This window comes from Micromys minutus (assembly GCF_963924665.1).
Source record: "Micromys minutus genome assembly, chromosome: 13".
Classification (NCBI taxonomy): Eukaryota; Metazoa; Chordata; class Mammalia; order Rodentia; family Muridae; genus Micromys; species Micromys minutus.
The window spans coordinates 18968028-18994983 of NC_137982.1; the positions used below are offsets into that span (position 1 = coordinate 18968028).

Genomic DNA, 26956 nt, shown 5'->3' on the forward strand with positions numbered 1-26956 from the left:
TCAGAGAGGGAAACACTACCAACTGAGCTGAGGTCAAGCAGGCCAGGGTTATACAGATCATGATATGCAGAGCATGACAACTGTTTCAGAAACTTTTGACTTACATTCAGGCCACACTCATATCAAGGAATGAGGCTTTAGGCAAACATAAACAGTTCACAAAGCCAGACCTAGAATTTTATGAATAGATGAGGAAGAAGACAATGTTAACACTTACTTAAAATATAAACTAAGTACATTGCCTTAAACAAATGCACTAGTAGGAAGAAAGGATGCGTAAGAAGGTGAGGCTGTGAACTGTGTTGCCAAGACCTTGCTGCATGGAGTTGGATAATAGACACTCAGCATAGGCACTTGTTAAATGCGTGACCTTAAGTGAGGTACTTGTAGGGTTCTAGCCTGAGTTTTTTCATGTACATGCTGAAGTGACTGGCATTAGCTTCACAAAGGTATTGCAAAAGATAGAGAAGAATTTAGTGTAAGACATTTTTTGGTTCCTGGGAAAGGGCGGGAGTTAGCAACCCTGCCTGTGAGAAGTACAACTTTTGGGAAGTAGCAACAAGCCATGCCATGGACCAAGGCTAAAGGCATTGTTACATAAGTGACTACCTGTCATAAGAAAGAACAGAAACATGCAATCTAGATACAGAAAATATTGCTAACCAGAGCCAATGGACGGTTGGAAAGGGCAAGGACTGTCTGTGATGTGCATTCCCGAGGAGCCCACGGGATTGTTTTTTCAGAAGACTGCAAGACAAGACAGACAGTGAGCAGAGGGTCAGTGAGAAACAGTGATGCGTGCTTGAAGTGCCTGTTGAATGGAGAACATGTGCCTACACATGGAAAGACGTCAAACCAACAGAGCCTTAAGAGAACTGGAAGGTCACACCCAAACTGTCTCCATAATGTCAGAAAGAATGTCAGGAACAGGAAGCAAATGTGCAGAGTCAGGTGTGTTGATGAGAAGCATAGTGAGGTCAGGGATTGTAGAAGAAGTGGCCGAGTGGGGGGCATGAGGGGTACAGGACACACGATGGGCACAGTCAGGGAAGGCAGGACGACAGGAGGAACTCAGGCAGCTGGTTGGGAGTGACAGAAATTTGAATGCCACAGCCATCAGGTTTAGCTCATGATGCCGATGATGTTCTGAGATTAGCACAGCTAAAAGATGTAAGGAATATGGAAGTCTGTGCTGCTCTTTACCCACGAGGTCCTCTGTTTCAACAGCACAGAGGCTCTATGTATAACCAGGTGGTCTTCAAGAGTTACCAATATGGAAATTTCTGTCTCTGTCCTGTCTCTGCTTCTGCTTGCCCGCCTCATGTTTCTGTGCTCATGAGCACACGTGTGTGTTTGTGTGTGTGTGTGTGTGTGTGTGTGTGTGTGTGTGCGTGCACTCATGTTATAGGGGATTGAATCCAGCACCTTATGTATGCTGGTGACTCAGAGATTCATATGCTCAGCCCTAGCAATGCAACTGTTACAGGAGCCATGAATACTCCCCATAACCCTGGAGTTTCAGGATGAAACAAAATGCCATATTAATGCACAATGAATGGTTTAGAATTATTCCATAAAACTCCTGCTTGCTTTGCATGAATTCATTGAGCTATTGTGATCACATTCCCAAATCACAAATGTCTGTGTTACTTAAAAAAAAAAAAAAAACCTTAGAAATCTTAACTTATGTAAACCTGAAAACTTAAGATGCTCAAGACATGCAAAGCAGAAGAGTTACTTGCATGTTGGTATTTTTTCTTCACTCAGGAATTCAGTAAATATTCACTGAACAGCAAATGTGTTCCAAGTACTGTTCCATTCACTGGGAAAAACAGTGAAGGGAAAAGCAAATTAGCCCCAAGTTGAGGAAACTTCATGCCAGGGATGGAAACAGAAACAGCCAGTATATGAAAATATATGTGTTACTTTCAGGTAGAAAAGTTAATTGAGAATTAAGGTAGAGGTCATCAGGAGTGCTGGGAAACAGCGCTTTACACAAAGGTCCAAAACCCACTGGTGACGAGGTGACTTTAGCAGGGAGCTGATTAAAGGAGCCACTGTCTGAAGATTGGGAGGCGGTGTAGGAACTGTAAAAAAAAGAGGATAAATAAATGCACATCTTTAACAGGATCAGTTCAGTAGAGACGATGAAAATAAGACCAAGACTGCTGTGAAGTCTAATGAACGAGCCACAGCATTTCCACAAATTCTGAAGTGTTCAGTCATAAGCATCATCCCAGTGTTAAATCCAAAGTCTGGGGCTGTGTGGTGGTTAAGAACTTTGGGAGCTGTGGATACATTTCTGTGGTTGAGCACCTGTCTCTGCACCAGCAAGGCCCCAGGTTTGATCTCCAGCATCCTACATGCAAGACAATAACTCTAGTCGTATTTAAATGCTGACCCTTGGGGGGCTGGAGAGATGGCGAAAAGAAAAGCACATTTGTTGATCTTCCAAAGAACCAGAGTTCAATTATCAGCCACCAAAAGGTGGTTCCGATCCATATATAACTCCTGTTTTGAAGGATCCTCTGACCTGTGCTGTCAGAGAACCAGGAATGCAAGAGGTGCATAGGTGTACATCCAGGCACAACACTCAAACACATGAAATAAATAAATTTAGACACTTTAGGCCACTTACCTTGAGAAATGTATGCACACCAGAATCAGTCTGACATATCTTATAACCTTTATCATAATAGCAATAATAATAACTGCCTCGTGCTATTGCAAGGATTAACTGATGCTGTGGTCATAGGGAGAAGCTAGCTAAGAAAATGCCTGATACATGCAAAATGCTTCTTATCGAATGTAATTTTGCTGCCACTTCTCCCACCACACTGCATTACATGGGGAAATAAAGCCCTCTAGTTTTATGCCCTTAATGATCATTGTTGGTGCTGAGTATGATATAATTTAACAAACTCTACAGGAAGCAGCTTGTTGTTGGTATTTCTTCAGGACATCTGCAGTAGTGACAGCCTGGATGTCCATGCAGAGGGAACCTGTGAAACACACTGATTGCAATCATTTTAAGGGGCATGACTGATTTTAAAGGGTTTCCCACAGGGCTCCTACTGAACACAAGTAAAAGGCATGCTGTGGACTGCTAGCCAACCAGGTGCAGTTTTTCCTCTAGAAAAACTATGCTTGAACATTCAGACACATCCTCTCTCTCTCTCTCTCTCTCTCTCTCTCTCTCTCTCTCTCTCTCTCTCTCTCTCTCTCTCTGTCTCTCTCTCTCTGTCTCTCTCTCTCTCTCACTCACTCACACACACATACACACACAAGCACAAACTCAAACAATTTCATACAAAGACACTCATACACACTCACAAAATTATGCAAAACATATGTACACACCCCCACACACTCCTACACACTCCCCCCACACTTTAGTTGTGTTGCTGAAAGACAAACACACCCTATTTTACCACAGTGACACAAACAAAACAAAATAAAATTTTCTCATTATTCTTAAATTGTATTTTTTTCAAAGCCAAATACAATCAGACACACTGGTTATAAGGCAAAAATTATAGACAGACTGTATCTTTTAACACCTTTGCATTTCTAGTTTCAAGTTTTGACTTAAAGTTAATGATATTGAAAGATGCCTAAATATATCATTTTATGCTAAATGATCAGGATGTTCTGTAGCAGAAAAATAAGAAAATTATTAAATTTCTTAGTAAGGTGAGCCAGAGTAGCTCAGAGCACATGGAAATGGTTGTAAAGCATCTCTCTATATAGTACTACTTTAGCAAATCATAAATTTCCCAAACGTACTCTTTCTTTAATGCCTGCGGATGTGTGGATTTAAACTTATGTATATGTTATTCCCTATGAGTCAAATGAAATTATGAGGCAACCCTAATTAATGTTTGTATTAGCTGGTTATTGGCATTTACTGCAATAAAATGACTTCCCTTTTGTATGTACTTTGTATAAAAGGAAGCAAATGCTATTATCTACTTTATAAATCTACTTAATCTACATTATTACATAAAATTTACCCATGCACTCCTAAAGTCTAAAGTGTTGCTCTTCCTCCTTCCCTCCCTCCCTTCCTCCCTCCCTCCCTCTCTTCCTCCTTTCCTTACTTCTTACACTCCCTCCCTGTCTCCCTCCCTTTCTTCCTTCCTTCCCTCCCTCCCTTCTTCCTTTTTTCTTTCCTTCCTTTTTTCTTTCTTTTACTTTAAAAAATTCTTATTTGAAAACAGCATGTCACTATGTGGACCAGACTGACCTTCCATTCACAACAATCAGCCTGTCTCTGCCTTGTGACTGCTGAGGTTATAGATGTGTGAATTTTTCACTGATGCCAGTTAATGGTACCTTTTGAACTTTTTAACATACAAAAGTACAAACATTTGAGGAGACAGTGAGATGAACTGAATCCATTTGTTCTAATCTCACTAGGTTGTAATTGACTTTGCTGAAGTCACAAAACTTAAACTAGAACTTTTCCCATTCCATTTTGAATGTTCAAGTTTCTCTTCTACTTTTAGGTCGCACAAGTTATTTTCATGGCCTTCACTGACCAACAATGTTATTCAGTACAGAAAAGGAGTTATTTGAGCTTCCATTTCTTTAACATTCTGTCCAGTCATCGCTATATGTATTGATTCTTTTTATTAACTGTAACAAATGAGGTATGTGTAAAACTGTGCTTCTAATTTTAGCGTATTAAAATTAGAAAATCCCAAAGAACACCACAGACTAGGTTTCCCCTGGGAAGCACAAAGGGGAAGCTTTATGGAATACATATGTATAACCTCAACCTCAGTCAGCTTCTTCAATGGTGTGTGATCTTAATGCCTAATTCGCTTCTGTTTATAGAAAACCAGGCACACCCAGGAATGCGTGGATCTGTGCGGTGCACAGATAGAATGGGCCAAAGAAAAATCAAGCAGAAAGAGTGTCTTCCAGGTAAGAGTGCCGTGTGTGCTCCATTTACTTCTTTTCCTCAACATCTGAGCCTCCTAGGGTAATGTGAACAACACAAACTACTTGTCCTGAGGTCATTATGAAAGACTGACTCTAGCTCCTCCCCTTTGTGGAATCATGGGTTTATTTTGTGTTTTCCCCTGAGGGATGGTTATTATCTAAACAACAACAACAACAAAAATACATGTTCTGTGTCCATTAATTTACCGCAACATCACTGAATTTTTCAGTGTATGTGATAGCTGTTTGGGGTGCCAACCTAGAATACTTGACTTAAATAGATTTCATGCAGTACCTTCAAACATACACAAGTTAAGATCCACTAATTATAAGCTCTTCTTATTCACTGCCAGTGTTTGGAAGTATGGGGAGGGAAGAGCTCAGCTTGACAGGGAAGGCAGGAAAATAGGAAAGAGAGGAGCGAGCATGAGCAGAGTGTGTTATATACATGTAAGAAGTTGTCAGAGCAAACATTTAATCAATAATAAAATTTAAATCACATCATTTTATATTGAAAATTTTCACTTTTAGATGAAAAATTTCTATGATTCATCAGTAGTCACAAGCATATTCCATTGAACGTTTAGAAAAAAAAGCCCACAAAATCTTTGAAACCTAATATTTCATGTGTGATGTTACCAAATCATGATTTAAAATAATTTTTAGTTAGCAATTATTTTAAGTTATAAGTTTGATCTGTTTTTTTCCATTTAAGGTGATATGTAATATTCACATTTTGATATCAAATAATTTTTTATTGCTTAGAATTATTCCATTTAGGAGTGAAGGGAATAGATTAATACATATTTATTAATATTCACTATTCTCTGCAAAATTCTACTGTGTAAATGTCATTATTAGGCAATAAAATACATTGATGAAGTCATTATTAGGGCTTATAGCTGCAAAGCTGACTGACCTTTGCCATTCATACTCCTATGAGGGAAACAAATGGTCATTTCTCAATACGTTCAATATGTGCTTTTTTCTTAGAAAAGTATATTAATATAATTTGGACCTATTCAGATTTTAAAAAGAAAAACTACACACGCATGTCCTAGAATAAATTATCTTTCTGTTTCTAGTTTTAAAGTACTTAAATATAGAGATGTTTTTAACCAAAAATTAAGTGAAAGGATAGATATAATTATCGTCTGTCAACTAAAAATAAAATTTTAAAAAAGAAACAGGAAGGAAGGCAGGCAGGCAGGAAGACACACGTACAGAGCAATGATGTTAAGCCAAATGGTAGAGAATTTAGAATTTAGAACACCAAGGTATAAATAATAAAATCAACTTTGTTTGCAAGTGAGAAGGTGAGGATCAGTGATATTCTCTTCTCTGTTTCTTTTTTCTCTTGGTATTATTCTAACCTCTGTAATAAAGTGCAAGTGTCAGAATCTGAGTCTCTGACAATCTAGAATAGTGCTTCTCAGCCTGTTGATTGCAACCTCATCGGCAAACTTCTATCTGCAAACATTTTTACATTATAATTCATAACAGTAGAGCAAAATTACAGTCATAAATAGCAATGAAAATACATTTATAGTTGTGGGTCATTACAACATGAGGTCTTGCATTAAAGCGTCACAACATTAAGATGGTCAGGAACCACTGAGCTAGGATATAGTGTTGTAAACTTTCATGTATATGGGCTTCCCTGGTTTATAAAGATGTAAAAGAAAGAGATTATGTTCAATTTAAAGAACATGATGTTTATACAGTAGGGCCTTCCATAGATTTGTGAGGCCAGCCATTCTCCATTTATCTCTAAAAAGCTTCAACACGTTCAAAAAAAGATTACTGTCAACTTGGTGTGATGCAGAAATGATGATGCATATAATCCTTGGCTTTTCAAAATATTGTTAATGCTCAAAATTTTATAATTTTCATGTGATTTATATTTGTGTTTCTGAATTTGGTTTCTTCCTAGGACATTGAAGTCTATTTTCTCTGTTTACAAATTTCTCCTCATCTATTCTTGTTTGTAATTTTATTTGGACAATTGATGGGGCCTTCAGTATTTACACAGTGATTTGTAGGTTGGTACATATGCAGACAGCATGAAAGATATATTAATAGATGATGGATAGGCAGATTATAGCTGAACGAATTCTTTATAGTTTTCCATAGGGAGTCAAAAGATTATTATAACGATATTGTGAATAACAAAGTTAAAGGAAAATTCTTGTATAACTTTCTGTTAATTCTTTTTAAATAAATCATCTGACTTGCCATACGTGAATGCACCCAGAGTAGACTGGAACAGTATCTGGTTTGAGCAGAATAACATAAGTTACTTTTATAGTTCTGGTAACAAAAAGAGCATTGGGAAGAATTTGCCAGACAACTAAGTCCACATGACGTGCATCAATATTTGATTAGATACATTAGCTGGGCTAAGTCTCAAATGATCAGAATAAACATGATTATATCTCAAAAACATGGTATTAAGGCAAGGGTTGGTGTTTGACTGTGTGGAAGGGTTTCATTACTTACTCAATAATGAAATGTTTCTTACTTACTGAAAAAGACCGTTCTAGCTTCAACTGAGGTGCCACATCAAAAATAGTTTTAGGATTCCAAGTTTGAATTAGGTTTGTTATTCAATCTCAGCCTATGAATTATAGATTACAGATCGCAAACGACTATTGAGACTTTTAGTTCCAGATGAATCAAAGAAGAGCAAAATTAGAAATAATTTAAAATTTGAAATCTGTCTTCAAAAAGATGATGGATTGGCAATTATATACTACACAATGATGATATCTATAGTGAAGTCAAATTTGAAATGAATAGGAAAACAAACAAAAAATTTTGAGTGCCTGAGATAGGCTGGAAACATTTTTGATCCAGAAAAATGGAATATTTTTCATTCACTGTTTGTACTATTTAGACTTCTTCATTTTCAGTACTTAGTAAAATCCAAGATTTTTTTCATAAATAAAACTCAAAGTGTATTCAGTCTTCTTCAAGTAATATATATTAATATCATAGTGACAATGTAATAGCTTTAGTACATAATAATTCTTGGTGAATCAAAATGGTATTCACTTTCTGAGGCCAGAAACCTTTGCCTACATTGGAACCAGATTCTTTCTACTGATTTTGTCTTATAGATACTGGTTAACTGGAAATAACATTTTAAAAAACCACTGTTCTCTTCTGTAATACATTGCCTATGTGACACATAATCACAAGTGTCAAAATGTGTAGAAGTATACTTATCATAGGTGTACATTTATATTGAATTACTTGTTTTAGAAAATGTGAGTATTCATACACAGAGAGTCATAGACACAGAGACACACAAAGACACACACACACACACTAAGCCTTGCACTTATGAAAGGGTCATTCAAATTCTAGACTGGATTAATGACTGTCCATTGTTCTAACTTTTGTTTAATATTGCAGAAAGGGTGATATCATAGGCCATCACCAATCCATTACAGTTTGAAAAAGCATTTATCCAGTGAACAAGTTGGGATGAACTTTGGACATATTTTCTTAGTTAACTAAAAGCAACGCCAGGTCTTCATCAGAAAGAGCCTGGACCAATAAATAAATAAATAAATAAATAAATAAATAAATAAGTGAAAGAATTTTTGCTTAAATCACATGTTTTAAACATTTCTGCTAAGTGCTGGTTTGCTCTGTGGTGTTTAGCCTGAAATTTAAATCACTAAGGATTAAAAAGATTACAACATAATCTTAAGTAATCCTAAATGTCATTTACAAGGAGATAGCTATAACAACTAAGCAAAATCCCACTAAAGGAAGGCAGGACTCAAGCAGCATCCAGTGACAAAGGAGCCAAGACCTGCGCTTTTCTCACTGGCCACATTGTGAGTTTACATTGCTTTGCCTCCTTTGAGTTTGAGACTTTCTGAACATTGGAAGTCTAGGGTAGGGAATCCATGACATGCTGTCAAACAGAACATACAACGACAATGTACTCCCCGGATCCCTGGGATGCCACTTGATAAAAAGCAGAAGCTAAGCTTGGTGGCTCACACCTTTAATCCAAGCCCTTGTGAAGCAGAGGCAGGTGAGCTCTGTGAGTTTGAAGGCATCTTGGTCTATATAGCAAGTTCAAGGACAGCCAGAGGTGCATAGAGACTTGTCTCAACAACCAAACAAAAACTGATGACAAAGCACTGTAATTATTTCTATTCCGTTAAGTTATCACACGATAATATTTTTCTGTTCTGTAAAGCAATTTTATATATGACTAAAAAAATATGTCAACTACTGTACTTCTTGAGCCAAGAGATTGGGCATGCTCTAGCTGATCAGATTGTTGCTGGTGAGGCTAGACCTGGATACATTTTGCATAAGAAACAACAAATAAAACAATTTGGAAACTTTATCCTGCACCATCCATTCGCCTTCCTTGTGTTGCAAGATTCACAAAATATAACTGAAGGGAAGCACTAGAAGATATAATTTGTTTCTTAGTTAAGATATTAACTGATTAGCTAAAATACTGAATCATCTGTACTTTGAAAGACATATTTTCCTCAGACAGTGTTTTATAAACAATTTTACTAAAAATTTGCTCTTGAGTTTGTTGGATTTCTGCAGACTACATGTATTAAGTTGTATGATTCCATCAGTTATAAGTAATGAGCAGAACTATGTCTCTTCCCTGTCTGTAAGACAGAGAACTTAGAGATGACGTAAGGAGATAGAGGTCCACCTTACTCCCATGTACAGAATATAAATACTGTGTTCAAATGTCTTGTGTTTGACATTGCTTCTTTAATATGACCACATATCTGCAGAGAGAGACCCTGTTCCCTATGAGGAAAGTGAGGATGAGGTAGATTTAGCATTTAATTACTCCTTCCTTTTCCAACTCTGGGTAAATTCTTCTGGCTATCCTGTACATTAGTATATTCTTGTAATATTTTCCAAGGATATAAGTTACAACTAAACATAATTTGATTGCTTGTCCTGATCTGACATGTCTTAGCCTCACAGAGTTTAGTACATCTTAAGTTTATTAATGTGGTGATAATTTAATAATATCCTGGAAAATGCTACTTTAAGCCAAGAGGAAAACTGAAATTTTGCTTTTATTCATTTCTTGTGTCAAGAGGGGAAGTTTATAATAAATCCAAGCATTTACCAGTTCTCTCATTCATTTTACAATGTGTATAGTTAGACTAAATGCAAAGGGGGATTCTTCACATTTATAAATGCATTAATTTGAGGTAATACTGGTTTCAGTTAGAATTACTCACAGTATCTTAAAAGGCAAGGAGTTGAATAAAGGAATCCAGGGTAAGGAGAAACTTCAATATCCAATCCAGCTTTTGTTAACTCCATGGTTTGCCCTGAAACATTTCGTGCGTCTAGTGGATATGCATCCATCCTACAGAGGCATAGTGGAGCTACACATGTGTCTGGAGAGCTGGATGTTTTCAGTTGATGTCGTCAGAGACTCAAGTTGGAGATTCTTTCTCAAACTGGTTTATTACACTGAGAAAGGATGAGATATTAGCCCCTCTCCTACCGGACTCCTCTATTTGTTAAAAGTGAAGAGATACCTACCTTTTGCATATTTTAGATCAACTACAAAGAAGAGACTTTAATACCAATACTGATGGCTATCATTATTTCTCTGTGCAGTAACCAAATCATCTCATAACATTCTGCATGAAACTGCAGTTATGCATTGTGAATCGAAATGAAGGGGGTGCATATGAGTAAAACACAACTGATTTTGGAGAACTTGGACTTTTGTACATGGTCCTTGGTTGCTAAAGATCTAATATGCCAAATGGAAGATATTTCCCTATATTATTCAAAGCACACATGTCCTTATGTCTGTCTAGATGTTAGTATCCAGTCCTTTACAAACTTGCCATCGTTGCAATATCAATTTAGTAGAAGCTAGTTAATGAATGTCATACGCAAGGTAACATGCTAGTGAAAGCATATCCCTTAGAACTGTCTTCTGAGCTCTGAACTGGTACTTGTAGAGACAAGTTCAGAAACAATGTCCCAGATAAAAGAGAGACAAGGGACACTTTCAGATCCACTTCTAAAGATGTCAAAGAACTAGATTTTCTTCAGTGGAAGGAAACAATATGACTACTTTATGAATCTTGGCCTCAGCTTGTCAATGAGATTATACTGAGGAAAACTTAATTTTTGGATGAGGGCTTTAATACACACACACACACACACACACACACACACACAGAGAGAGAGAGAGAGAGAGAGAGAGAGAGAGAGGTGCATGCACACATGCACATGAACACAAACACGCACACACATGCATGCACACATGCACATGTGAAAACACACAAACATGCATGCATGCACACCTGCACATGTGAAAACACACACACACACACACTCTTACACACACACACACCAATAATAAGAGGGCCACAGTCATCTCTTTAGACCAGACCAAACCCATCCCTTTAGAGCAAATCACTAGGAAACACCGACTTTTTGCTGAGGTGATTTTTGAGGAAAATAATAAAAGTTCTTTAACATAGATTCTTGTAACTAATATATAAAAATAAAATACATTACTAGAAAAAAGATTATCAAATGTATCCCACCTGGGGGATCCTGTAAGGCCCCAGATTACAAGTCTCAGACTGGAGATACATCCCGTTGCACTTTTCACCCTATCTAAACCTGCTGAAGGTCACTGCTAGTGTCCTGACATCTGTTCACACTAGGGTCAGAACAAAATGGAACTGTGAGGCAGTAGCCAGCAGACTGACAAATATCCATAGATTTTAGAGCCAAATCAGTCCAAAGAACTAAGATGTAAAGTTTCCAAAGTGACATAAATTAGATCACATTTTTGAACTGAAAGGAATGAACTTGATGTCATATGCATGTTCCCAGAAGGTCTCTAAAGCCACTGCTGTGGTCCCTTTGGTGTCTGGAGTAGCTAGGGTGTGGGGTGGAGATAAGAACCTTTTATTTATACAACAGGAGGTTCAGTCTGACCTCACGATACCTGCAGCAAGCTGCTCTTCATTTCTTGGCCTCGTGCTGGGACTCGCACCTCTTATGAAACTATTTCTTCATGCGTTGGTAGGAAAAGCATTCTTGTCTCTAGGCTATCCATGGGCATCTGTGGCTCACTGCAGTTTCCCTGTAGCATTTACATAGCAAAAGAGAGGCTTCCAGGTAATAGGTAACAAAACCTAAGTCTTCAGACTATATACAACAATCCAAGCAAACTAATCCTGGACCTCAGGGAAAATTCCAAGGGACTGGAGTGAAATTTTCAAGTACTAGGCTTTTTCTACTTGTGATTTCCATCTTGTATAAAGTAGAGAAAATATGACTGTGATTCTGGCATGACAAGATTCCAACTAAGGGCTCACTTTTGCATGTCTGTTTCAGAATTCTTATTTTGTATTTGTAAAACAAAGTAGCCATGTTTACTTCATGCTGAGTCTGGTTTTCTTTCCTTTTTAATGGCAAACAGATGTATTCCAGAAAAAGAGATGCTTTAATCCTTAAAGCTGATATATCATATATGGAGCCAATAAATGGTAACTCGGTTTAAAGTCAGTCCATGAAAAGAACTGAGTGAAATAAAATCGAGTACCTTAGGAAGGCACAAAATTACCTGCAGGTAAATAGCCAGTGCCACTCCATTGTTAGAAACAAGGCTGAATCTGAGGGCAGGAAACACACAGGGGCGGGGAGAGGAGGGAGAGAGAGAGAGAAAGAGAAGGAGAGAGAGAGAGGGAGGGCGGAGGAAGGGAGGGAAGGAGAGGGGGAGGGAGAGAGAACAACCTGTAGAAGTTAGACTTAAATTACAAACACAGACACAGGCACACATACACAAGTGTGTGTGCACACACAGACAGAGAGATATGTAGATATAGAGAGAATGAGAAACACACAAATATACACATACAAACACAAGCACACAAACACAGACACATGTAAAAACAAGCAAACATACACACGTACACAAACACATATACACAGTGTTTAAAAACTGCTAGCCACAAGAAAGAGGAAAAATCTGGGCAGTGGTGAGAAAAACTCTAAAACCTCAGAGCAATGTTTAAAGCAGGATAGGAAAATAACAAAGCAATCTTTGTAAACAAGGGCTTGAAATGAACTCAAGGAAACCAATAGTTTATGATGTAAACTAATGCAATTATTCACTAGAGAAGCCTTGTGTGGGATCTAAACAGAATCCTTTAACAGATGAGTGAAACATAGTACAAAGAAACCATACTGGAAATTACAGATTTAAAAGCACAGATACAATTTAGAAACATATACCTACATGCAAATACAGATATGCATACAATATCAGTTACTTATAACAGAGGCCATGAACTAGAAGGAGTGTGAGAAGGGGTACATGGGAGGTTCTGGAAGCTGGAAAGGGATTGGAGAAATACTGTGATTAAATTATAATTGCAATATTTGAAAGTCAAGGATACAGAATCTAGGACAGTGGCTCTGGGGTGGGGAAGAAGAGTACCTGCTGTGCAGGAATGAAGACCTGAGTTCAATCTCCCTACATGCATGTAAGCTGTCAGTGGTACTGTGTACCTTGGACTGCAAGTGTCAGTGCAGAAGACAGAGGTATTTTAGAGTTCTCTCACTGGGACTAGCTCTAGCTTCAGTGGAAGATGGTATTAAGGGGACAAGGTGAGGACGGACCGAGCAGAGTTCCCAACACCTACCTTTGGCTTCCCTGCACACATTCACAAGGCACATTCAGTTTTTGATTGTGTTGTGTTGTGCTTCCATTTTGCTAGTTTGACACGAGCTGGAGTAATCTTGCTAAAAGAACATCATTTGGGAAAATCCTCCGGTCTGACAGCCAGTAGGCAAGTCTGAGGAGGCATTTTCTTGGTCAATGATAGAATTTTCTACAATGGTGCCACTCCTGGGCAGGTGGTTCTGCATAGAATCAGAAAGCAGGCAGGGCAAGCCTGGAAAGAATAAGGCAGTCTGCAGAGTTCCTTCATAGTCTTCTGCTTTAGTTCCTACCTCCTGCTTCCTCCTCTGCTGTCTCCTCTCCACAATAGACTTTGACCTAGTAACCAAATTAACTCTTTCTTCACTGGTTGCTTTTGGTCATGGTCTCATGATCTATATCCCAGCAGCAGAAACTTAATTAAGGCCCACATATACCATGTACACACACACACACACACACACACACACACACACACACACACACACAAAGACACACACATACACCATTTAATGAAGTATTTCATCTCCAGTGTTGATGGGGGTGGGGTTCTAACTCATTGTAGGGTGTATATTCAACCCAAGTTGTTTACAATGACAAAGTTAACTTGTTGCAGAAGTAGCTCTGGGGAGTAGACTTGGTAATTCTGTTGTGCTTTATCTGTTATTTAAGCAATGATTAATTTTCAAGAGTCTCATACCCACCACCAAGGTAAAGATAGACTTCTGATGCCTGGTATCTATGATGAATTTGAACTCAAATCATGGCAGAGTGATTGTGAGGTGTGATTGTTGGTGCACAGGATGTGCTGATGAAGGTGCTGGAAAGTGTGTGAAGCCTTTCTCTTTTGATAGGTGCTCTGGAACATACACAATCACAGATATTTCTGCCCATATAAAAGAAAGGACAAAACAGCCCTGGCTGTTTTCAGCACAATATCAAATTAAACTTAGTAACAATTTAATGTTTAATCAGCATAAAAATAAATATTTGGAGGCCCACGCGCTAGAAAACAAATGTGTCCCGTGAAATATAATTAATGGCATGAGAATGTGGCTGGCTTCGTTGCAGACAAATTTGCCCTTTTACTAAAGTAAGGATTGTTCTATTATTAACACTGGAAATCTTAAGATGGGCAGCAGAGGCTGCTACATTATTCATAAAAGCATTGCTGCCATCTGGTGGCCGATTGGCAGTCCAGCACAGACTGCTAATTCCATTTGACTGGGTCTCTTGCGAGGGATGAAAGCAAGACTAGGCTCTGGGTGGTTAAAAACCGAAAGTGTGAACAGTTAGGTTTAGATGTCATTCAGTTAGTGACTGTCCTTTTTCTCTGTGCCTTGGTAGAGTGAAAGTCTCAAGGAGTAGTGAGGTAATTATATATATTTTGGCTTTACTTCGAATGTGTATTTTACAAGGCTTATCTAAGGAAGTTACTCTTGGCTGTTGTTGACTGACAAATTTTATTGACATTCAGTTCTGTTGGCAAATAAATATGTACTCAAATATTAGAGAGATTTATTGAATCTAAAGATATGTTATTTTGTGTAAATAAGAATATATGTGAGATGCTGTAATCCCTCATTTGGATCTAAGCATGAATTTTCTTAAGTTATCATTCACTGAGCCTGCTTTTGGAAATAATACAATTTATAATATCAAAAAGGAAAAATGAACAGCAATTCATAAAACTTGAGATTTTTATCTCATCAACTGCAGGGTTCTCTAAAGAAATCTGATTTCAAGACACAGAAACCTATAATCTAATGTAACCGAGGAGGACTTAGAAATTAAATGACAAATATATAGATCACATTGCATGTTGAGAACATGGAGAGGCATGCAGGAGGCTACCTACTCATCATCTCGGAGATCAGGGTGACTTTGTGTCCTGGATTATTCTAAAACGTTCTAAAATCATAGGATTTTTATTGTATGTGTTTCTAAAATCATAGGATCATTGTATGTGGTAAAATCTGAACCTGAGAATGGATATTTATGTAGATCAAAAGTCTTTGAAGAACATAAGATATAATGAGTTAAAATTGCCCCAGGAGGGAGGTTGGAGTTCCTTGAATTCTCAGACATGGTATTTAATAGTTAATGTCCATGTTCCAGTGGACGCTTCCTTACCATTAAACTGCCTTATGATTTAGTAAAAGTCGCCTGCCTACAAAGAGGCATTGCACTACACTAGGAGAATTATAATATTGGATGAATGTTATTCTTTACCATAGAAGTTGCAAGTGACTATTTTTAAAGAGAGACATTTGGATTTTATTTTAAACTTCTCTGGAAGCCTTTGGTTCTATGTTTACACATTTGCCATTACCTCTGTTACTAATTACTTTTGATACTGAACTATTTCCTTCTTCAAAACATTTAATTTGGCTTATGGAAAATCATGTCCCACCTTCCCTGGAAGAATCCTAAAGTCCCATTAAGCCAGCTAGCCCCTCCCCACATTCTCTTCAGGGAGATGATGGAAACAATATACTGTCCAAAAAGTCAGAGCTGTGTGTCATTCATATCTCTGTCTCTTTCATACATATGTGTGCGTTTTAAAGTAGATCTATTCGCCAATAGGCTGAGTAAAGCTGCATGCTAGCATCTAATGACTCCAGAACTGACGCAGTAAAGCTATGGTCAGAGTGCCCAGGTATTAGTCTGGACTTCCTACTGTTTGTCTCAATAATATTGGCTTCCTGGTAGCTTCTTTCAGGTTCTTAACAGCCTATTCCTGTTTATTCAGGAAGATTATTCATATGCTGCAATGAATGATTTTACCTTAAGCATTTTGTGTGCTAGATATTGGTGCATAGTGGAATTTTCGGTGACGTGTTGATTTATGCACAATTTTAATTTTATACTGACAACTTTCTCTCAGTGAAAAATGCTCATTTTATTTCTTAAGAAGTTTTTTTTTTTTTTTTTTTTTTTTTTGAGTTCTTTAAGCACAAACGTTTTCATGAATGCCTTTGACTTGAGTTGGGTTCTCTGTCACAAAGTCTGAGAAACCAGAAGTTGGTTTGCTATTAGCTTATCATTAAGCAGATCCCAGAAAACAGATTTTGCAGACACAGATATGAAGAGAGGTCTGGCGTGAGAGCAGCAATGTGTGGTGTAATGCACTCCTACTAACATTCAAATGTCCCTATGTCTCACCTTAAATGTTATCTTGGGTTTTAGGCATGTGACAGCTCTTTTAGCTATAGAAGAGCTAAGAAAACATTCTAGAGAAAAAAAATGCATACTTCTTCTTCACCTGTGTATGAGACAGTATTTGATAACCATTGTCTATTCCATTACAAGGGATTCTGGATTTTGCTCATCTATTGTCATGATTCTCTTTTCCTGCTGTGCTATTTTTCATATCCAAGGATTGTGAGGCTTGGTTTTCTTGACATTTCCAGACTTCATTTGATGTAGCTTACAGGGCATTGCACTCACCTGACCAGAAGATACAATAGGCAATTCTTTGAGTCACTTGCATGCCAGAACCATTCTTGTGGTCAGCATACAACAAGAGTGCCATCATATTGTTAGAAAGGCCAGCTTTCCCCTTGAATAAGTCAGGTACTTTCCCTATAATTAGCCTGTATCTTTAGCATGTACACCTACCAGCCATTGTCCATAGTTTTAAGTTAATTACAGCATTACTGATACCTTTAGTAGCAAAACACTTCCTGTCCTAACAACAATGTGTAATCCAGCAGAGACCAGGTTTGAAAATGTAGAAGCTCAAAACTTCTAAGTATGTGCTGTGGTAACTATTCTTGTGCATACTTTGGTTCTTAGCCACCTATGCTCTCGCTTCTTGTAATGTTGTATCATGTCACCACGAATCCTTGCTGTGGTGCAGCTCAGTGAGTGCACTGTACTTGCAGGATGACAAAGTTTCTTCCTATAAGGTGCCACCTTATTTTAGATGCATTTTAAGACGTCAGACCGCTACAAGGTCAACTGTTTCCAAGTGATGGGGCACTTAGGAAGAACAGTATGCCCTAGAGTTAGGTGTCCTGGGTTTCATTTCCTTTAGTCTTCACATGGAAGTGGTGTAGTGCCTCTAACAGAGCAAATAACCCTGTGCTTCTAGTGTTACATCCATAAAGATCAGACACGATGAAGCACCAATCAGAAAATGCAAACCCATCATATCTAGAGTTGATTTCCAGTCCCAGATGACTAAATCCAGAGCCTGAGAGCAAAAGGAGTTCAATTTGCTATCCAGAACCTGGTTGTTGTTCTGAAGTTCTGAACTATTTTCTCTCCTGCTGAAAGGCTAGTCAGTAAGCAAAGCTATATTGGTTTTGCTGGGAGGAAGTAATGGTGTGAGGTCAATCGAGAGTCACTATGCCTGACAGTGTGGCTACCTCATTTGTGGGTTTGTTTTATAAGATTTAACTGGCTAAGGCTAGGAGATAGAAAACATCAAAGATTCAAGTCATCTGGTTCAATGGTGTGATCTCTAGGAAAATTTAAGACATTAACAGGAGACATAAAAAGTGCATGTTCTTGCTGACTCTCTTGAGTCATTTAATGTTTCCCAGACTTCATTGTCTCCAATCTTCTTTCTCCGTTGCCCTCTCCAGGCTTTCACCATATGAAGCCATCCCTACTGTCTATGTTCCTCCATCTTGCTATCCAACACTTATGTGGCTTGTTTGAGTGACTTGTAGTAGTATTTCTGCTCACCACTGCCTTAAGTCATTATCCTGGGGGTTGGGGGCCAATGACAGGTGATACCCACCACTTGTCATTCTTCATCAGATGACTTCATGCCTATCCCTGAGACCATAGGGTCAATCATAGTTAACATCCCTAGACATGCATGTAAATGGGAAAAGGGAAATTGATTCACTTGTGTGTGAGACTTAGATTCCCTAGAACACTTGTCTCAAATTCCAAATGTTTCATTCCTACCTCAGAATTGGCATGTAAATCTTTATTTAGTAGATCTGAAGACATCTAAGTGTTGTAGGGCTTGGCTTTCTTCACATTTCCAGACTCCAATTGATGTAGCTTACGTGGCATTGCACTCACCCGGCCGGAAGATACAAGAGGCAACTCTTTGAGTCACTTGCATGCTAAAGCTACATAATCACTATTGATTCTGACTCAGTGATGAGCCAGGGTGTACCTTTCAATTCCTGAGATTTCTCTGATGTAGAAGAGAAAGTCTTCCTCCAAGATCTCACAAGCTTTAAAAACGTGTGTGTGTGTGTGTGTGTGTGTCTGTGTGTGTGTATGTGTGTGTGTGTGTGTGTGTGTGTGTGTGTGTGTGTGTGTGTGTGTAACTTTTAGCATAACCTAGCACAAAAGCCACAGATATCATTCTCTAGGTTCTCTTGGAACTTTTTGAATCTTACACCCTGAGAGTCAAAACACAAAGATATCCCAGCATGGATCTGCTAAAGATGCTCGTTCATTGGTTGTAGACGCCTCTGTGAATGGCTTCCAGAAATGTTCCCATTGTGTAATACGCAATGTGGATCTCACCATAGAGGCTTGGTCCAGTCATGTAACTGTATGAGAATATCTGAGTAAGACTGAGATTTATGACTTTAATCAAATAAGTAGTTGTTTTAAACCCCTAAACTCTGGACTCATTTGTAACAGAATAAATGCACAACTGATCCAAATTATGCATTTATAAACATAACCCAAAGGTGTAATTCTTATGAGAAGCAATGGCAGTTCTGGGAATAGAGCTTAACCCTTTAAAGAGATCATGGGATCCCAATGAATCCCCAAATTCCACCGTACAGAGCTGTAGAGAAAAGGCAGGTAGTAGACTTCATCTGCCCATGTAGCTTTCGTATTACTCAGTATGTTTATAGAAATAGCTGCCTAACAAAGTTAACTTCCAGGAAGAATGCCAGGTTACAAGGAATCATACCCAAGTCTCAGAATCACATTGGGCCCGCACCCAAAATGTTTGCAACATTAGGTGGAAGCAACATAATCTGGCTTGGAAAGTTCTAGAGAAACAGAACTCAGGGTTCTCAGGGAACACTGCGTTCAACGTCTTCAAGATCGTATCTTTGCTGGCCTCCTGGAAAACAAAAGAAAACTGTATATCTTGCTATTTTTAAAAATAATGCAGACTAACAGAATCTTAGGTTGTCAAAGGTCCTTGTTAAGCCAGCAACTTTAGAGGTTCTAACCCACAAACTGGGCTGTAAGACATAAGAGAAGATAGAAATGCAGTTGGAAAGATCTAAACATAGCCTCAAAGTTTTGGCATTTCAGGACTTTCCAGGGAAAAGAAAAGAAATTTGATTTCTGTGCAGTTGGTGGGAAAGCTTGCAAATGGCCTGAGAAAGTTAAATTTCTCATGCTTTCATTGCAAATGGTATTTTCATATTTGTTTTTCAGAATTTGAAAATGAAATTGCATGTTAAAAGTCATTAGCTAAAAGCAACTGTAAAGGCAATGCTACTTTGGAATTTAGTATCGCAACAGCTATTGATTTTTTAAAAGGTATATCTGGAAATTTCCACTTGCATTAGTTTTAAACGTTGTGTATGTTTTCTAGATCAGGTACTCGCATGAAGTGAAGATGTGACGGATAAGCAGTCTATTTCAAGGCATTGTTTGATGTCCTTTCCCCAAAATATGTAAATATAGAGCTTTCATTGACTTGTTTCTCCTTAGAGTTCTTTCCTTTTCTAAAAAATAAAAATAAAAAAACTTAAACCTAAAACTGTCTTGAAAAAACAAAACAAAACAAAAAAAAATACAAAAAGACTGAGAGAGAAAAATGGCATTTGTTGAATTAGCTTCAGTTTGTCACATTGACTTAAAAAATCAAGTGCAACAAAAACACGGTCCCAGCGGCTGCTCTTTACAATGAGGCCCTGTCAAAGGATTGTTAAAAAGTTAGAATGTCCTCTGTTCCAGCCGCTGATGACCAGGCCTTGCTGGGATCTTACGCCTTAGATTTCTTTCAGCAAGTGGAAACACTGGGACTTACATGTCCAACCCTCCTGGCATATCCAAATTTTAAGATACATCTTTACGATATTGAAATGCTGTGATTCATGTTGAAATTGAGAGATTGCTAAGGAAACTTATTTTCAAGTGGCATAATTTCATTCTTCCTTATGAATGAATAAAACTCCTCTCTGTATATAGTCCACACTTCATGAAAGCTGAGACTTCTCTACGTGACATAATATTTGCACTCAACTTTCACCCAAATTCTTTAGTTTCTCCAGCATCATCATTTGCTCTTACTGTTCGGATTACGGAGATGCTTACTCCATAACGTGCTAACTGTCTTGAAAACAGAAGGCCCCTTCACCTTTGCTGTTGTTCTTGAAAGAGTGGCAGTGTATTTCAGCATTAGCATTTTGATCATTGATGATATTTTAATCATCCCTAATCCATGATAGTGTTCCAGGAAGCAATGATCACTGTATCACATAGTGGTGAAGGCATGGTCTCTCTGTGGTTTTATGATGCCTATTTTAATTATGTATCATCTCCTTTTTAAAGGAATATATTCCAGAGATACTGATTTCTTTGATAGAGCATCTATATTGATTTCATTATTCTTTTGTATTATTATTATTGTGTTATAGTTTAATGTAATTATATCTCATCATAATTAAAATCTCCTGATTGATTTTTCTTTTTAAATTTATATTAATATTACTTGGTATATTTAAACCATTAATACAGTTTATAGCAATCTGACTTTGATCTTTGTATGTAATTTTTTTATAGTTTGTTTTGAAAATATTTTAAAGTTTCTTGTTAGTTTTCTATCAATGTACTGGTCATATTCACAAAATATAAATATATGTTCAAAATGTTTATTTTCATTAATCTTGACATCAGTGATAATTACTTGAAGTTTAAATTTTTATTCTCAGGAAATTTAATGCTTTATAAAAGTGCTCTCTTTTGTTTCTTTTCGAGATTTTTAAATTTTAATTGTTATATACATATTTAAGTAGTTAATATATAATGGGTTTGATTATGACACTTCTGTGCATATGCTTAATAATATTGGTCCTTGATCCACTAATTTATTTTCTTTCTGCAACGATTTCCCCTGTTTTCCCTTCCTCCATCCCTCTCCTCCTCCTTCTTCCTTTCTCTCTGTCTCTGTCTCTTTTCTCTGTTTTCCTCTCTTGGTTATACACGGAGGATTTTCATTTCGGTTTTTAACCAAGCCGGATGAAGGATTATTTTGAGAAGTCTGAGGACTTTGGCGATGTCTGTACAACTGAAGAAAACATCTATCTCCCTGGACCCGTAACGTGCCTGTAGATAGTCGAGTGGAGGACTGGAAGGTGGTCCTTATGGTCCCCTTTTTAGTGGGTGATAGAATGTGGAAAAGCCCAGTCTTACGAAGGTTGTGCTGCGCATCGCAGTGGCTGGGCGTTCCGAGAGCAGAACAGACGAGCTGTGCCTGGCTGAAGTTCTGTGGTACCCTCTCCTCCATCCTTGTCGGATCCCCACATAGCCTCCCTTGAGTCTACATCTCCCCGTTTCGATGTCTGAAGTTTTGTCTTCGTCTTCTGAACATGAAATTAATACTTTCTCTCTGTTGTTAATGTAATTGTGTGCAGTGTTATTTCTGCCCTTTCTGGCCCTCGTAAAGATCAGAGATGGAGTAATGGCTGGATTTCGTTTGGTTTTTCTGTCCTTCAACTCTGCTCTGATTTCATTAGTTTCCGACCTCCAGAAACCAGTGTTCCCACTTTGACCGAGTAAACTCTCAAGCTGTGTCTTACTGAGAAGCCAGCCTAAGTCGATTCCTCAAGATGCCATTTCCTCCAAATAATCATTTCTTTCTTCAAGATGTTCTTGAACCAACTGTTACTTTAAAAAAGATAAAATCCCTTTTTATAGAATCTAGCTTGTTATGTAATATTTCTTACAGGTTTGACATGTTAGCTGTCATTGTGAAGTTTCCCTTCCATATCAAAGTTGAGGGAAGAATTTACGTGTGATACTGTTCCTGTTCTATGTTTCACTCGAAAGGAAACCAGCTTAGCACACAAACCAGTGCTTGATGAGTTTTAAGCAGTCTGTAGTTCCTTTTTATACTTTAATGTGGGCATGAATTAAATCAGCAATTCCTGAAGAAAGAACACTTCTTTTAAAACTTAAGTCATTTTGTTTTTATTTTTACGCATCAGGAAGGGGCGGCGGCGGTGGTGGTGGTGATGGTGGTATTAGTGGTGGTGGTGGTGGTGGTGGTGGTGGCGGTGGTGGTGGTGGTGGTGGTGATGGTGGTGGTGATGGTGGTGGTATTAATGGTGGTGGTGGTGGTGGTGGCGGTGGTAGTGGTGGTGGTGTTAGTGGTGGTGGTGGTGAAACTCTTTCAAACAAGGAACCTGTGATGTCCACAGCAGTGAGTAGCTGGGATCCTTTTGTTCTACAGAGACAGCGGTCCTGATAGGCAAGAGAAGCTCTTCTTGGGTTGACACTCAGCAGCTTTTACAACCTGCTGCTAACAGTACTGAGTCCTAACAGAAAACCAGCCTCAAGCTGTTGTGTACAGTGCCCTCTGGAGCTACAGCTCTCCACAACCCTAAGTGCTGGAGCCCTACAATGACCGGTGTAGGACTCTCGGACCTAGGGTGTGGGCAATCTGTGGCCCACGATAGCAGCTTGGGTTCCAGCCCCTTGGCCTTTAACCTCTAGGGAAGTCTTGTAGCAAGCTGTCCCTGTTGCTGTTGTAACTGCTGTCACTCCGAGGTGGTGTACTTCCTGCCACTTTGTCACATACTCCACTGCCTCTGTTGCCTCTGTTGCCTCTGCCGTCTGCCATTGGCACCACCACCTCTGCTCTTCGAGTTAAAAGATCAGCCTACACTCCCAATAAAGGAGATAAGACTCGGCAAGATAATACATTTGAGGAAAACCGTCGGGAATGGGAGCGAAGTGTTTCGGTAGGAGCAGGAGCATTAGGGGAACGGGACAGAAGCAGGTCTCTTGGCCTCCCCTGGCCAGTTTATGTAGCTAAGGATGGAGTATTTGCACACACGGGTTTTCATATGCACGATGTACGCTAGTTGCTTCCATGGTGGCGATGTCTCTCAGACAGCAGTCGCCACAGTCTCTTTGCTAAGCCATCAGAGACAGTCTCTGCCCTCCAGCCTGGCTGGGGCTGTTTCCAAGCACATCTATGTTGGAAGGAGACTCAGAAAACAATAGGTCTAGTATGAGCTGTTTGAAAGAAGCGCTGCTGGATTTTGGGGGTTTTGCCTTTAGGAGCGACACTTTGGCGACAAACGTCCGTGGCTTTTGAAATGCCCGTGTTGGCTGGAGAGCAGCCTGGCTTGACTCATATTGCTTAGGTCAAGGCAGGTAGGGGACCAGAGAAGGGTCTAACAATGGCCTGGGTCTCCAACTTCCTCCATCTCCCACATTTTAGCTTATTTAAAAAGAAAAAGAAATGAGTCAAACTCATAGATGAAAAACATTGGTATTTACAGGTACTGATGAACATCACTGTGACCGAAACATGTTTAACATTGTTTTGAATGGGTTTAACTCTGGGGGGTGGCCCAGATGACCGGGCCATGTCTAGCCATGGTTACCATCAATACTCAAGAAGATTGCCCATCTATTTCCACAAGCCTGAGTCCTGTTTTTTTCCATGTTTTCATGAATGTTTCAAAAGAAAAGTATTAAATATGTATTTTTTTCAGCAAGTCAGTTCTGAATTTTACTTTTAATAGCTTGTGTTTTTTTTTCTAAATTTATATTTAGCCACCTAAAATGGAATGTTTTTTGTACTTTTCTGCTTTGTGATTTTATATTTGACAATGCAAAGATAACAATGTCTGTGTAGATGGTGCTATGTGTTGAAGCACTTTGTCCAGGATTTTGACAACGTGTCATTCCATTATTCTTCCGTGACTTCTTAATAGATTGTTTTAAATTAGAGATTAAGAAAAGCAATTTATTCTCATCATTTTCCTTCATAATCACATGCTTTTCTGCAGTGTTAAGGACACTGCCCAATTTCTCTCGGCATGTTGGACAAGTCACTGTGCTACGGAGCTCCGTCGCCAGCTTTTTAATCAATCTATCTGTGGTTGCAGATCCTGTGCTATTTTCAAATACGCCTACTTAAAATAACATGGCACTGGTGCCCTTATATCTGTTATTTGTGTCCCAAACCAAAAGTAATTAGGCTGAGATACCTGAAATAATGTATAATCTTTATTCAGTCAGAATCCACTTAATTGTGGTCATTATTTAACTATTCATTTCAGGGTTTTCAAGCAAAATGCCCATGTATCCTCCATTACTTTTGTGAGTTAGGTTAGGTCACTTTACCTCATTAAATACACTGTGGCTTAAACATAAATAAATTATGCCTCATACAGCCTTCGAGCCCAGATAAAAAAGTAGCAAATGTATGACTCTACGCCTTGTTATCTGTGCCTAAGTGAACTATCTATGTCCTGGATGGCTTTAAAGTCCAGAATTTTAGGAGTACAAAGCTGTCTTTAATAACTAGTTTGTTTCCATGGAGAAAAAAAAAAAGTCCAAAGTCTTCCATTAATTTTCATTGTTACATTAAAACTAGCTTTGCTCTGGCCCTCTCATCTGTACTTCATTAAGTCACATTCTGTGGTAGAATGTTGCAAGTTTTGGAAATGCAGAGACAGTTCAAGAAATTGATTCTATTTGTTCTTTCTGTTCAATAGACCTTTGATCTGAAATGTTCAATGGTGCCTGGCTGTTCCACGCAAGCCACTTTTAAACCATTGTTCGCATTGTAATAGCCTTGTTATCAGGTTGTGTGAATTAATTCCATCACATTAAGAGGAGGAAGTTAGATTCACACAGCACAGACTAATAGCTGTCTCTTGTTACTGGCCAATTGATTGGGTAACCAGACGACACACCACGTTTATAACAATTCAGTTGTTTTGCAAGGTGGTCTTAATTTCAGAGTTTCACAATGGCAATAATAAATTTTTGACTTCCCCAGGACACCTTGCCTAATAGGCTTTGAGAATTTAACAATGTATACTGAAAACTATCACAATGGACCAAGCCACTCTTGGTAAAAATCCCTGAACCAAAAACAAAGCAAGAAATAATCCCTTCTCTTTACTGACAAACCCACACATAAACAAAAACAAAAGCCACCCACAAACTAAAGGGCCACATTTCTCGGGCAGGAGTCAGCTCAGGAGAAATACTGAGAACCTCCAGGCAGTTCCTGTCATACATTGGGCACTGAGTAGCTGCTGATTTCTTTTTCAAAATAGAGACCTTTGGGGGCATAGAATAGGCTGTTCACTCCATCACTGAACTGTTGCTCCCAGGAACAATATTGATTGGCAAAAATGGGTCAGACGTTATGAATGTCTGCATCACATTGCTCATCCTTGCAATGGTGAGGTGGAGTTATAAAACGAATTTGAAAGACGTATTTAACAACCACAAAAGAAAACCTTTTCAAATCATTATTTAAACAAAATTCATTTGATGAGACAGATTTATTTCCCTTCTTAGTTCAGTTTGTAAATATGAAACCAGGCCAGTTTATTTATTTAATTACTCCTTATTTCCCAAGATCAAGACACACATTTTTCTGAAAGCAAACTTCTTTCTTTTGAGATATCCAACTGCAGATAGATGACAAAGTCACTGCTGAGAACCATTTACATAAGGTTCTTCTGGAGGTGTCATGGTATGTCAACATACTTGTGACATCCACCTTGGATGCTAATGCTTGCCCCTGGAATGACTGGCCAGTCCTCTAACTGTACTGCTTAGTTATTAGACTGCTTTCCCTGGGCCGAGTCATTTCCCATCCTGGCATGCCACTGTATTTCCTTCTTCTAAGTGACCATGCACCCAATCCTTTATCAGTCCGTCCACAATTTGCTTGTGGCTAAAGTGAATTTTTCCCCGATTCTGGTCTTGTGTAGGTTGTATGGCCCTAGAGCAATTGATAGGAAAATTACATAAGAGTATTTAGGCAGAAAGTCTGTCATACCAAGAGCATCCAAGAAACACAGTTGTGCATTTGGAAAGCCCTTGTTCATGGGGTCTCTGCCACTAGGCTGCGGCCCTTTCCCATACATTTTGGGTGATCACAAATACTGCTCAGAGACAACTCTCCACATCTATCACTTGTTTTCAAGGTAAGAATAAAGCAGGAAGTGGCAGCACACACCTTAATTCAGAGCACTCAGGAGGCAAAGGCAGGAAGATCTCTGTGACTTCAAGGGCAGCCTTGTTTTCAAAGCAAGTTTCAGAACAGACAGGGCCGGTACACAAAAAAAATCCAGGTCTTAGACCCCACCT

General features: G+C 38.6%; 1 protein-coding gene across 1 annotated transcript in view; it reads left to right on the plus strand.

Annotated features, from left to right (window-relative positions):
• Positions 1 to 26956, plus strand: part of ARHGAP15 (Rho GTPase activating protein 15) — a gene marked incomplete at its 3' end in the record, with an annotated part of 579351 nt that overhangs the window by 97399 nt on the left and 454996 nt on the right. Inside the window, exon 5 of the mRNA XM_080928022.1 lies at positions 4840 to 4929. Coding sequence (XP_080784148.1) covers positions 4840 to 4929 — 90 coding nt within the window. The remainder of the gene's footprint in view (positions 1 to 4839; positions 4930 to 26956) is intronic.